Here is a 13,335-nt window from a genome sequence, read left to right as displayed (position 1 = left end):
TATAATGAGATAGTAATTCAATATAATGAGATAGTAACTCAATATAATGGTTTCGTAAAGATAAATGTAAAAAAAAAAACAAAAAAAAAAAAACAGACTTATAACTCCGCCTCTTCCGGATTATTAACCAATAGAATTGCCGTTTCCTGTCTTACTTCCTTATGCGCCCTCAAAGCAGTTATGTGCATAGATATCTATGGTTATGTGGTCCACACTCCTTACCAGTTGGTGGCGGTAATGCTCACCTAACGTTTTGCCAACCGCCATAGAAATTTCAACCACAAGAAGAAGAAGAAAGCATGGCAGTAGAAATCAACAGTAAAACTTGCAGTTCTTTACCATATTAGTAGAATATACAATTGACCAGTAGCCTAGCATTAGGCAGTAACTCACCGTTTTGAGTAAGATAATATAGGACATTAATTATTAAGCATCCAGACGACAACTACTCTTGGTAGGTGAGTTAAGTCTGACAAAATGTGTTTTCAAAACAGCTACCGTATGTAGTTTTTAAGGTAAAGCTGGGACCTTTATCTGGTGAAAGAAGATTATATATATCGTGAACAATATTTAAAAGCTTTGCTTAAACGGATAACTACGTTACCTTTCTCGTTAGCATCCTATTAGCCTGTCTTCATGGCACACCAGTCAACCCTGGTAAAAATAAGAATAGAATAAATATTGCACCAGCACAGTTATAATTATAGTACTTATAGGACAATTATAGTTCTAAACAAGTTACATTTCGCATTTAGTTATGTAATATTTAGTTTGGTCTAAAGAAATTTACCCATCCATTTCATTGATAAACAATTTTTTTTGGCTATGCTTGCAGTCACGAAATACTATTACCAGAAATAATTGCTTAGAAAAACTGAACTGAAACCATAATGATCTTATTAATTAATCAAAGTTGCACTTAATTTGAGATGATATTAACATACCGTTAATTAACATACCGTTACGTTGTTCTTCACTATGAATGTGTTTCTACTGGATAATTAGAATCGGAGGCTTTCAATCTGCATGAATCCTGGTCTGATCAGAAGTCCCTCTAATTCTGTTAAATAACAGCTGAGAACAAGGAAGAAATCCTAAGCGGAGAAGATAAGCCATCGTTTTTTGGAGGATGTTGCCACTTAATATAAAATGTTTCATGTAATCACAGCTAATTTGTATTTTTCTTACTTAAAAGTAATCCTTTTCTTAAAGGTATTTTTAATTTTTTAGCATCTTACTACTTACAATGTTGTGTTATTCTATTATTGTGTGTGCATATATATATATATATAAATGATTTTACTATAATACTAGATATTGTAATAAAATGGTAAATAAATATAACCCTATTTCCAAACAGAACAATGTTTATGAATGAATGTGTCCTGCAGACAATAATGGTCAGATCCATCTAACAGATTCACCGTTGGATAAGTCTGGTTGTTTGTTAGAAATGTGTCTAAAGGTTGTTGACTGAATTAGTGGAGGAAGCATTAAAAAAAGCATATTTTGTGTCAGCATTGCATGCAGGTTTTTGGTCAGAAATGTTTTTATAATCAATACAAGGTTGAAAAAGTATAAATAAAAGATACGATTATAATGGAACAAATACAAAAGCAGCGAGACAGCCTTAAAAGAATGCAAAATAGTGATTGTTCTTCATGGTACAAAACTGCATTTGGAAAGGGGATCTTATCCAATCAGTTATTCAGGATTTTTAAATTCTAAGCCTTTTTACCGTATCTAGGGGTTATTATCACATAGTTTTCCAGTTTTCTGGGTTGGGGAATAGTTTTTGTTTGACGTTTGAGTTGTTTTGTTCACCATGAAATCTGTGTTGACAAAAAAGCCTTCTAAAGATGTCTCTGTTCATACAGGAACCCATGTTACATACTGGAATCTCCTTGCAGAACTGATCATGGAATCCTTAGATGAACATTTTAACCTGGAGGATGAAAGCGAGTCCTCAGATGACAGCTCTAGAAATAGACACAAATCTAAGCTCCCACTGGCCAGCCCTCTGTGTGCAGGTAAAGCACCAGCTGTTAGGGAGTAGCAGGAGCAGTTCTCTTTTAACCAGGAGGATAATGCATTTTTTTATTTGTTTTCTTACCTTTAGCCTTAGTGAACAAATTGTGTTTAATCCTTAAAGGTATAGTGAAGGATGTTCCTTTTCCAGGTGGATCATCAAAATAAGTAGTCCTCCTAATTGTTAATCATTCTGATGATATGTTTACGTAAGGCCGTCCTAGATACCCCATTTTCACTTACTGGTGGTGAGTCTGACATAGTGGAAAAATTGCAAATCTTCTTTTGGAAACTAAGCTTGTATAAACGATGCACACAGCAACTTTTAGTTGTGTGTGCACAAGGTCAAATGGGCTTGTGCATGCTCTCACATGCGTTTAGTAGATGTTCCCTCTCGGGAATGGGTATAGGGTTGTGCCTGCGTGTCTATTTTTAAGTGGAGATTGCGGGTCTTTTAAAAAATTCACAAAAATCCTCCACTATACCTTTAAGGAATGCTTTCATTGATGTAAAATAAGTGTAACGTAGCAAAACCTTTTTATGCTTTTTATAACAGTATTTTTCCAGCGGGCAATAGGGGAGATAAAGATAATTTCTTATGCTGTAAAACTTGAACTTTTCATTCATTTCATTTGACTGTATTTGTTGAAATTCTCAGAGACCAAGTTTGAAAGCGGCTTTCAGAAGACAGGCAGAATTTGTCTTGAGCATATCCGAGAAGCGATGCTGCATCATAAATGGCAGGAGGCTGCAGAGTACATGGCCAGTTACACCCAGATGTTAGAGGACAGAAAACGCCGTTCAACAAGTAAAGAGGTGATTAAGTTTGTTTTTTACATTTGTTTGGTCACAAAGACATTACTTATCATGTATTAAAGAGATTTTTTTGTTGATCCCTTTCAAACTTTCATTACAGCTTGTTTGGAGACTCAGCATCGAGATACTTCACCACCTTTCCAACTCAACAGTGAAGGACTACAACATCATCTATGAACGGATGAAACACTCAGGAGTGAAAGATTATCTGACAGTGCGTATGCAACACAAGTTGGAGCAGACATTTTTATGCGCTTTTGGTATTCTGATTTTCTTATGTCTTGTCTTAGATTTGCCTGGAACATTCTTTCCACCTGATGCTTCACGGTCAGATTGAGGAAGCGAAGCAGCAGCTGTCCGTCGCTGAGAGCTGGAGATACGGGAAAGAGTCCATTTCTCAGCATCAGCGAGTTAAACTGATTCAGGCATACAGAAGCCTGTTGGATTATATGATCTGGTGTGACAAAAAATACACACTCACCAAAAACAGTAAGGAGACACTCGACTTCACTCCACTGATCGAATATTCACCATTCATTATTCATAAATGTCTCTGACACCTTTCAAGTCTTTGTGTGGTGTTACACTGCCCCCTAAAGGATAAACAGAAATCCTGCAGGTGAATGTGGGACTTAACTTTGAAAAAAGGCTGTAATATAAAGTCTGCCTAAAATTTCTTAAACTCTGTCCTTTTTTAAAGATTCAATTGAATCTGACAACCAAGGAATGCAGACCCTCTTCAGACAAGCCTCTGTCAATTTTAAAGAACTTTTAAGAAACCCTGGAGTCTGGGATCCCTTCGTTCTTAGTTATGTTGAGGTAAGCGCTGATTAAACAGGCTTCTGCAAATTTTTCAAAGTCTCTCAAGGGCAGAATAACGCTGGTGTTTAGAAAGACTGACTTTATCTGCTGGCTAATTTTCTTTTGTTTTGAGTGAAATCTTCCACCTTTTTTTAGTTGTATATCTTGGCTTCCTCCATTAATACCCAAATCCACATAGTTTCACCTCAAATTCACAAAATTCAATGTAGGTTTATGGTGCTTTTATGTGATGGGTACAAAACTATGTATAAGTGAGAAAAGTATGGAAGCGTATAGCATTCACCAAAGAAAAAAGAAAAAAGCTGACAGCTTAATTATGAGATCAGAATCTTGTAATTATGCGATTTTTATCTCGTAATTATGAGAAAAGTTCTCATAATTACGAGATACTGATCTGGTAGTTATCTAATAAGCTGTGGGATTTTTTTTTTTCTTTTTGGTGAATGCAATACGCTTCAATAGAAAAGGACTCAATAATAAAAAAAGAAAATGTTTGTTGGCAAATAGAAATCTCAGCTGCAGATTTTTTTTAAACTAGGGCTGCAACTAATGATTATTTTGCAAATCGATTACATTTTTGATTAACTAGCCAAAGATTCTTTAAAGAAGAGTTTACTAAACTAAACCAGGTGAAACTCAAACTTTTTCACTTGAGGAGCTCTGGATAGAACATATTGACAGATACATTTAAAAAAAAAGTTAAATGCAAGATGTTTATATATATTTTTTGTAATCTTGGTATAATTACTGCTCTGAGTGGGTTGCTCTATCAGCTAAAGGCATATTTTAGAGTCTGTATTCTCCAGTTAACGATTAATCAATTACTAAGTTGATTGATTGAATTTATTGATCTCATAGTGGAGACCTGTACTTGTTACATCAGCTCAAATAGTCAGAAGAATAAATGAACAGAAGAAGAATGTGCCAAAGAAAGAAAGAGGTGCATAGAACATTTACAGTAAATAAGTTGATGATAATTTCAATAATGGATTAATCATGATTAAGCCGATTGTTTCCGCCCTATTTTTAACATATTTCTACCAGCTTTTTCTCTGCACCAGAATGGTGCCATCACCATCCTTCACCATGGGGGTGTTGTGTTCAGGGACCGCGGTTTGCATTTTGCACATTAGCCAAAAACCTCCAACTAGAGGACCCTATTCTAAACATTTGCTCTGTCCTCTACATCACTAACTGTTTATAGACTACAGTCTGTAGATCTCTTCAGCCCTTAACATGCACTTATTGGGTGCTTCTCAGACGAATGTTCTGTGAGATGTCCAATGTTGTGTTTGGTCTGTCCCTTAATCTTCAGAATGCGGATTTCTTCACATATGTTTACAATTTTCTCTGGCCAGGTTCCTTGGGCCCACTAAATTGAGAATCTCCACAGCATGGTGCTGCTCTCACCCACTATCTCCTTTATTTGTATACATTTCAGTGAAAGCAAGAGATTCTTTCCTGAAAACATCTTCACTATTGCAGATTTAGTAGTGGTCCTTTAATTAGCAGGCTTTCCTTTTGGTTACAAGTATTTTAACATTTCTTTTTTAATTTAAAATAAATCCTAGTTTATATTCAGTTTGGTTTAACAGTCGTTTTTGTATGTTTACCATCATCCCTGCAGTAGCCCCACAGCATGATGCTTCCGCCACTTTTTGTCTCTGTTTGGACCCTGTGTTCCATGCTGTGGAGGGTTGATGTTTTACATTTTTTTTTTCAGATGTTTGCATATCTTGTGGGAAATGCTCCAAAAAGACCAAATTTGCCATTTTGACTGGTTCCAAAACATTTACCTTTTATCTCTACAGTTCTTCCATTAGAGTATTAGGTTTTTTACATGTTTTATTTTATTTTATTTTTTTACATTTAAAGCTTACCCTGAATTTAACTTCTCCCCTACTTCCTGGTCTTTCTGCTGCATTCCTTCATCTTCATGTTGCTTTTTGTTTTCAAACAGACCTCCAAGTCTTTCACAGAACAGCTGGATTTATATTGAGAATAAATTAAACCCTGATCAACTCTGTGCTACTATGCTGCAAAAAAGATCTAAAAATAAGTCAAAATGTCTTAAATTAAGTGTATTTATCCTCAGTTTGAGAAGGTGAATTAGATGATTTGCCTATGGAATGATGATTTTTACTGTTAAAATAAGGTAATTAGATAATATACATTTGAAATAAGACAATGAAATAGTTTTATTTTAAATGTAAATTATCTTGTTCCATTGGCAAAGTGTCTCACTTATCTCCTCAATTCAAGAAAAAATTCACTTATTTTAAGAAAAATTGACTAGATTTCCATTTTTTTCAGTGTAATTAGCCGGTTTCTGTTGTTTGCAATTGATTTATTGAAAGGATCTCAGCGTAGATAGGCATGATTACATATGCAAACTAGAGATTTTAAGGTTCTAACTTTTGTTGAAAATAAGGTGTTTTGATTTTAACTAGTCAGTGGTCACACATTGTATTTCTCGTAATTATTTTTTTTCACCATTGCCGGTTAATTTCTAAGCTGAAAGGCTTGAACTCTGAGAGATTTCTGTAGTAACAGAGATCTGCAAATCTGATATTGTTTCTATTTTATCTCTTGAAATGAGATTTATATTTTTCTTTAAATTTGTTCAACGAGTTTGTTTGTTTACAAATATTTTTAAAGGTATTCTTCCTTCTGTGCTCAATGGTAATCGGTTCAAAGAAACAGTGTCTTTTCTTGACAGATGCTGGAGTTTTATGAGGATTACGAGGAGGCTCTTAATGTCTTGAACGACTACGCGTACGACAACAGCTTTCCCCCAAATCCCAATGCACACGTCTATATTTACCAGTTCCTCAAGCGACACAACGCTTCTGAGAAGAAACTGGTGAAAGTGTTAAAGGTAAAAAAGATAGCTTAAGAATGATATTCCAAGAATTAAAACTTCTAATAGTTTTTCTTTTTTTTTTATTGTTTTGTTATAGAACCTCCATCTATTAGTGCCAAGCCATGAGCTGATGTTGGAGTACAGCTTTCTCTTGCTTCAATCAGGTAAAAGTAGATTCATTTATCAATCAAAGGGTTTTTGATAAATTTGGAGTAAAAATACAAAATCACTGAGATATTCCTCTTATTGTTGCCACCTTATTAATGACTTTGCCTCTTCTGGGAATTTAGCTACTTAAATATACTTTCATAGGATTTACTCTTTTTGTTTTAAAGAGAGAACCAGTGATTTTCGTAAAGCTTTCGCCGTCCTCCTCGACATGCTCGACTTCGCCTGCTGGAGGAGCAACCTGGACGTGTGGAAGTCTTTACAGGACGCCATTCACCAACTGCTTTCACAGTATGTAAACATCCTTGGGTATCAATTAGATTTGAATCAAAGTCTCTTTATACTGAGTCTTGCTTTCCTCACATTAAATGACAACAGGAATGAAGGGCAGATGATCATTCAAGACTATATGGCTTTAAGAAAAGACTGGTGGCCCAAGTTGCATTTCACAAGGTCTCATGCAAAGAAAGACTCGGAGGAGAACGCCAAACTTTTGGAGGTCAAGGCATCGCTGGCAGAAATACTTTGTCCAGGTTAGTGTGTGCGTCGTTTCCAACAGTCTCTGGTTGTTGGGGTTTTTCATAACAAAAAAGGTGGAGCTAAAATGTGGACGGTATATGGTCTGGAATTTGCCTTTATTTCTTGCTCACTCAAAGAATGGGGGGGGAAAAAAAAAAATTTTTTTTTTATTACTTTTTCACTATTACAGCTTATTAATTTTAGAAGTCATTTTACACATTGGACCTATTAGAACTGAGTGGATGCGCTCTCATTCAAACAGCTATAAGCTTTTTTCTAGTCTTTCGAAAGTTTCAAGTGCAGCTTTAACCAGATTAGTTCTTAAACTGGCTCTAAAAGGCCAATCAAAGATCTAATGCTGCTATTTTTATCTTATTTAAATCTAAAAGTTTGTCATCATTATGTCTTGACCCCACGTAGAGTCAGATTCATCTGCTTTTTAAGCAGATTTAAAAGTTAATACTTTAAAGTCAAACGTCCAGAGTTTATTAAAAGAAATGATACATTTAAAAATATTCAGTGGACAAGTAAGGAATAATATAAGGAGAACGTGTTGGAACCATGTGACTGCGTTTCATGTATTCAAGGTCTTCCTTTTATTTTTTTTGTTTCTCTTTCTGTAGGTCGAGCCCTGAGGTACACCGCTGAGCCATTGCCGACATGAGTGGGATTGTTGGCATGTAATGGAAAACCCCAAGTTCAACTTTCCTTTTCTTTTTATAATGTTTCTTTTTAGAGCAAGACCTCTTACTTCTATCACCACTGAATTTTAAGGTCAAGATTAAGAAATGTCACGTTTACCCTATAATGTCCTAAACAGTTCTCTTGTTTTCTATTAATTTTGCCCTGAACTCTTTATTTTGCAATAAATAAAAAGAACCACAGTGTGGCGCCATTTTTCTCCTTTTCCTGTAGTGGGATTTTAAAGTCTTATTTAAGCACTCAGAAACAGAAGTTTTCTCTCTAGCATATTCACCATTTTTCAACATTTAATGAGGACACACACACATCACTATGGTTTAATGCATCTGATGAACTAATTTTTAATATATTTTTAATATATTATCAGCTTACTTTAAAAGACTCTAAAAACAATTTCTGTACTGCTGTGGGGAAAAACATTTAATTTCATATATTTGCTTCTTAAAAGAGATGACGTATTGAATGCTTTAAGATGGTTCTGGCCTTCAGAGTTCCTTCTATTCACACATAACCATGAATTGAAGTTTTTTTTAGCACTATACTAGTATTATTGTTAATAATAATAAAATGACATGATTTAAATGATTTGATATTGGTCAGCCACAATGTAAGTGAAGCAGTAGCAGCTCAGTCAGCCATGTTGTGTTGATCTGCAGTTATTACATAATCTAAAGCCTAAAGCTTTGCCTGATAACAGGAGCAGCTGGAGGAGGCATCTGGGAATAGGCGACACATGTTTAATCACTCACATCTTGGCGATCACAGAGGATTCACTTATCAGGTCGGTGTTTTAAACTCTTCAGTTCAAATTGTAATGGATTTTTAGTATTTTCTTCATATCCTAACCCAGTACCTGCAAAAGTGGGGGTTACGCACGTAATTATGCGGGTTTCATGGTAGAAATTAGTTGAATAAATTACCCATTTTAAGCAGCATTTAGAATGGGGAATATGAATGGTAGTGTTATATTTGGTTACTCGTTAGAATAAACAGTTAAAATAAGACAATTTACACCCCCCTTTCAAACCACCTGTCGTTTTTGGCCAATGTATGTCCACATTTTGGACAAAGAAGACAGGTGGTTTGAAAGGGATGTGAAGGAAGCCATTTACGTTTAGAGAGAAAAACAACGCAGTGATGGAGTTGATTCCTTCCTGCTTTCATCACAACCCCCATCACTATGCAGGGGACCAAAACATCTCACTTGGTCAGCTAGGCCAACAATCACCCCAACAAATCCCTTTTCAAAGGCATAGGCCAGTATCCGGTATTGTAGGCCAACGACGACCTCAACGACCCCCCATTACCAAGGGTGTTCCTGCTCTTTTTGGTTTAATTTGCATCTTTTCTAAGTCATAAAAAGGCTTTGTAGGGCTACTCTCTAAAGCTTGGAACTCAAAGCTAACCCAGACATTTTCAATTGAAAACATTTCCTGGATGGGAAGTGAAACATCTTCAAACTTGAAAAATAACTTTAACTTTTTTGGAATTTAAATGTGTCTCTTTTTGATTTATTTAAAGGAGATTTGAGTAATTTATTAGTTGGGAACCATGTATTCGTGTTTTGTTTTCACTCAGACCTTAACAGCTGGACAAACTGCCTGACTTCAGAGGCTGATGTAGCCCCATGCCGCTTTAGGTCACTCAGTGTTAAACACAATAGAAAGTGTCCCCAATGACCTGTTTTGCTTCCTGAAGCAGCTGTGTGTCTGGTGCGGGTTGTTTTGGTTCCTAAAAACTGCTAATAACGTGTACAGATTTGTACATAACACAAATGTAATTGTATTTTTCAATACATACTGTGGCATAAGATAATAGCATTAAGGGTGGTGTGTGAGGGTTGGGACGTTGGATCAAGTGTAGCTTTAATTGTGCTACTTTGTAAATTAAATGGAAAAAGTGTCATTTAAACATCCAACATAATTAGTGTAGCTAAACTGTTGGATCAAATGAATGTGAAAGAAAGTAGCCTGCAGAATACTTGCTTTTGAGAAAAATAATTTTTTTTTTTACTATATAATTGTTAAAATGTTGTTTATAAAGAGCTTAAAAAGTACAAGACATGTCTGAGTGCTGAGTGTCACTCAAGTCTGAGTGACAGACATGGTGGGGAAATAAACAAACAGAATATTTGGAAGCCTTAAAGAGAGCACTCAGTATGGGAGATTTGAAGAGATTTAATGTGAGTTAATTATAGGTTTGGATGAGTTCTTAGATAAAATCTTGAAGAGTGAAAAACGCTTTAGCTCAAAACAAGAGGTTTTGAACAAAAGGTCCTTCGTTTAAATCTGCAGCTACAAAGTTGTTTCAGGACTAATCTCTCCTTTGTCCACTAAATCCTACAAAGCAATGACACAAAGATGGAATAAATTAGATACATCACAATAAATATAACATAGGATACACTGCAAAACTCCTGAAACAGACTCACATGGTGAAACAGTAGCAGCATCATTCTTTCCACGTATTATAGGAGCTGTTAGCCATTCAGCCTTTTCCTTAATTCCATGTCATTCCTTTGATATTGTTTTATTATCATTTTAATTTTCTACCACTTGTCTTTTAAATAAAATCCTGTGCTGTAAATGGTCAGGTCGTGTGGCCCCCATCAGGCATTTGCTCACATTTTCAGAATGAATAATAGAAATAGCATTTCAGGACAAGATTAAAAGGCTCCAACCTCTAACATGGCATTGAAGCAAACTAGCTGTATTTTATTTGTTGGGGACCTTCGAGCCTAAGTTTTATGGAAAGTTTTGTCCTGAGCAAGTCCAAACATTTATAAAAAAAAAAAAAAACAGGCTGTAATGATTTCTTCTTCCCATTGGTGACCCAGTAAACAATTACAGGAAAATACCTTTTGCTTTTTCTTTTTTTAATTGCACCCTGGAGCAGAGAGGAGGATTACTGAAGGGTCTTTCAACATTGTTACAGCTGAAGTCTGTTATTCTCATTCGCTGTCTTATCATGATAAACATCATTTGAAATATATTCAGCTCTGTAAAGTGTATTTACTCATTTGAAGACTTTACTGGTTTTTCATACACCTATATGTTTCAGATCATCATCATCATCATCATCATCATCATCATCAAAAAAAAAAAAATCAGACAAAGATAATATTAATAAATGGATACATTCCATGTTTTATATTTCCGGTCTTATACGTTTCATAGGAGATGGTTGCATGTAATCCTTTGCGTGACAACACACATAGGCACAGCCCACCTCACAGAGTTGAGGTGGCATGGGGTCAATAACATATAGTCAGTAACACATAGAAATTTACACATCTTGAAATGTTTTGGGTTTTACAATAGAAAGCTTAAGTAGTTTACTACATTTGTTTAGCTTGCTTTTTGCAGTTCTTTTCCAGATGGATGTGGTCCCAAAATGACAAGCATCATTCCTGTGCATTTCCAGAAAAGTAACAGAGGGTTTTGGAGTTTCTTTCTTACACTGTTAACAGTGTTCCCACTGTTAAACCAGCAAAAGGTGAAGGGATAGGAACTAGGAACTAGGAACAGGAGCTAGGAGTTACAATTTGCACTATTTGGTGGAGCAGCTGGTGGACTGGTGTGAAGATAACAGCCTGATCCTGAACGTGGAAAAGACAAAGGAGATCATCTTGGACTTCAGGAAGAATTGGCCTGACCGCGCTCCACTGGTCATCAACAGCTCAGCAGTAGAGGTGGTCAGGTCAGCAGCACCAAATTCCTGGGGATGCACATCATAGAAAACACCACCTCACTGATCAAACTAGCAAAAAAGCGCATGTACTTCTTGCGAAGGATGAGGAGAGCCCACCTGCCCCCACCCATCCTCACCACCTTCTACAGAAGCAGCATAGAGAGCGTTCTGACCAGCTGTCTCACTGTGTGGTATGGAGGCTGCAGTGCCTCAGACTGGAAGAAGGTAAGGAGAGTGGTGAGAACAGCAGCGAGGATCATCGAGCTCCTCTTCCCTCCATAAAAGATGTTTCATCCCATCGCTGCGTGTCCCGTGCCCGTAACATCATCAATGACCCCTTACACCCCCACCATGGACTGTTCTCCCTGCTGCCCTCTAGGAAGAGAATTCAAAGCATCCGATGCAGGTCCAGCAGATTCCATAATAGTTTCTTCCCCACTGCCATTAGACTGCTGAATGTTATGTAAAATAGGGTATTTTATCATATTCATTATATTTTATTATTTAAAAAAAATTTAATGTTAAGACTAAATATACAGTCATATGTTTATATTACTGTCTTTGTGTATTTTATTTTTACTGTTTTTTCAAGGCTGCACTTTAAAAAAATTAAATAGTCTAGAAAGCTGTTCTTAACGCAATTTCTTTTTGTTTACACTTGTGTATACAAAATGACAAAATAAATCTGTCTAAGTCTATTTGGAAATAGCCAGTGAACTTCAGGAGGTCTCTATGCTGAATAAGCAGTTAGTCATGTTTCTTTCCAACAGAAATGCGAACTTTGAGCAAAATTAAAAGTAAAAAAAAAAAAAGGAAAGGCAAAATTTGCCATGTTTCCATTTGGTAATGCAAATAAGCATAATGTTATCATATATCGTTATGCATGTTTGTAATAAAAATTAACGGAGGAAAGTTTTAATGAATGTGTTTCTAGCTGACAAGTTGTTCTTATGTCAACATGTCAACTAGTAATGGTGTAGTTGCTTTCAGACATGTCTACGCACATAATAGGAACACCCAGGGAGATGCCAACAGCGGAAACAGCTGATCAGTCTAAAGTTTGAAAAAATGGTTCCATCTTCCGTTTTGCCCATTAACTCTTTTTCCTTTTAGCTTAAAACTTTTGTAAAGTGTTCCCATCAAGCTTCTCTGATATGTGCATTAGAAAAAGCTGATGGAAACTTACCTACTAGTAGGAAACACCCTGCTTCCCTTCCATACTTCTTTTCTTACTGCCTGCACTTTTCAGACACAACTTATCATGGTGATACCTTTACACACTTTTGTTTTGGCTTAGGCATCTCACTGATTAATTTTACTCCAATAGACTTGTTGTCCTAATGTGATGCAAGTTTTTCCATAGTCTCTGGTTGCTCCCAGCACTAGGAAAGCCTATGACAGAGCTGACCCTCCTCAAGAGCTGAATTTGGTGAATTTAGTGTACAGGGTCTACTTTCTTAATGTCAGTTCTCTGGAGGTTTATCATTATAGGTGTGGGTCTGAGCCTGCAGAAATCCACAACAACATGGCTGGTTCTCAAATTGTTGGTCAGGGGGGGTTCTGCTGGTTCTACAATGGGAACCAAGGGGATTTATTACAAGCAGGGAGAGCAGGTGTAGAGAAGGGAGGGATTTTAGTTCTGCTTCCAGTGCATGAGTAGCTAAACTGGCTTCACTGGTTTGATCAGTCTCAGATGTGCTTGGATTGAATGAGGTGTTCAATGTTAA

At 36.2% G+C, this 13,335-nt stretch overlaps 1 protein-coding gene across 2 annotated transcripts; it reads left to right on the top strand.

Moving 5' to 3' along the window:
• The first annotated feature begins 254 nt into the window (after positions 1–254).
• taf1a (TATA-box binding protein associated factor, RNA polymerase I, A) lies at positions 255–8,112 on the top strand. Of its 2 annotated transcripts, none has more exons than XM_015387996.1 (11): positions 255–454; positions 1,878–2,030; positions 2,687–2,844; positions 2,945–3,058; positions 3,135–3,333; positions 3,545–3,663; positions 6,386–6,544; positions 6,627–6,693; positions 6,865–6,988; positions 7,076–7,230; positions 7,840–8,112. In XM_015387996.1, exons 2-11 carry the CDS (start codon positions 1,919–1,921, stop codon positions 7,878–7,880), a joined length of 1,248 nt encoding a protein of 415 aa, XP_015243482.1. In that variant the 5' UTR covers positions 255–454; positions 1,878–1,918; the 3' UTR covers positions 7,881–8,112. The 2 variants fall into 2 exon arrangements, with proteins under 2 accessions (XP_015243482.1, XP_015243481.1); XM_015387995.1 differs by having other exon boundaries at positions 255–458.
• The last annotated feature ends 5,223 nt before the right edge of the window (positions 8,113–13,335 follow it).

This window comes from Cyprinodon variegatus, unplaced genomic scaffold, assembly GCF_000732505.1.
Source record: "Cyprinodon variegatus isolate N-32 unplaced genomic scaffold, C_variegatus-1.0 Scaffold410, whole genome shotgun sequence".
Taxonomy (NCBI): domain Eukaryota; kingdom Metazoa; phylum Chordata; class Actinopteri; order Cyprinodontiformes; family Cyprinodontidae; genus Cyprinodon; species Cyprinodon variegatus.
This window is presented reverse-complemented; position numbering and strand designations above follow the sequence as displayed.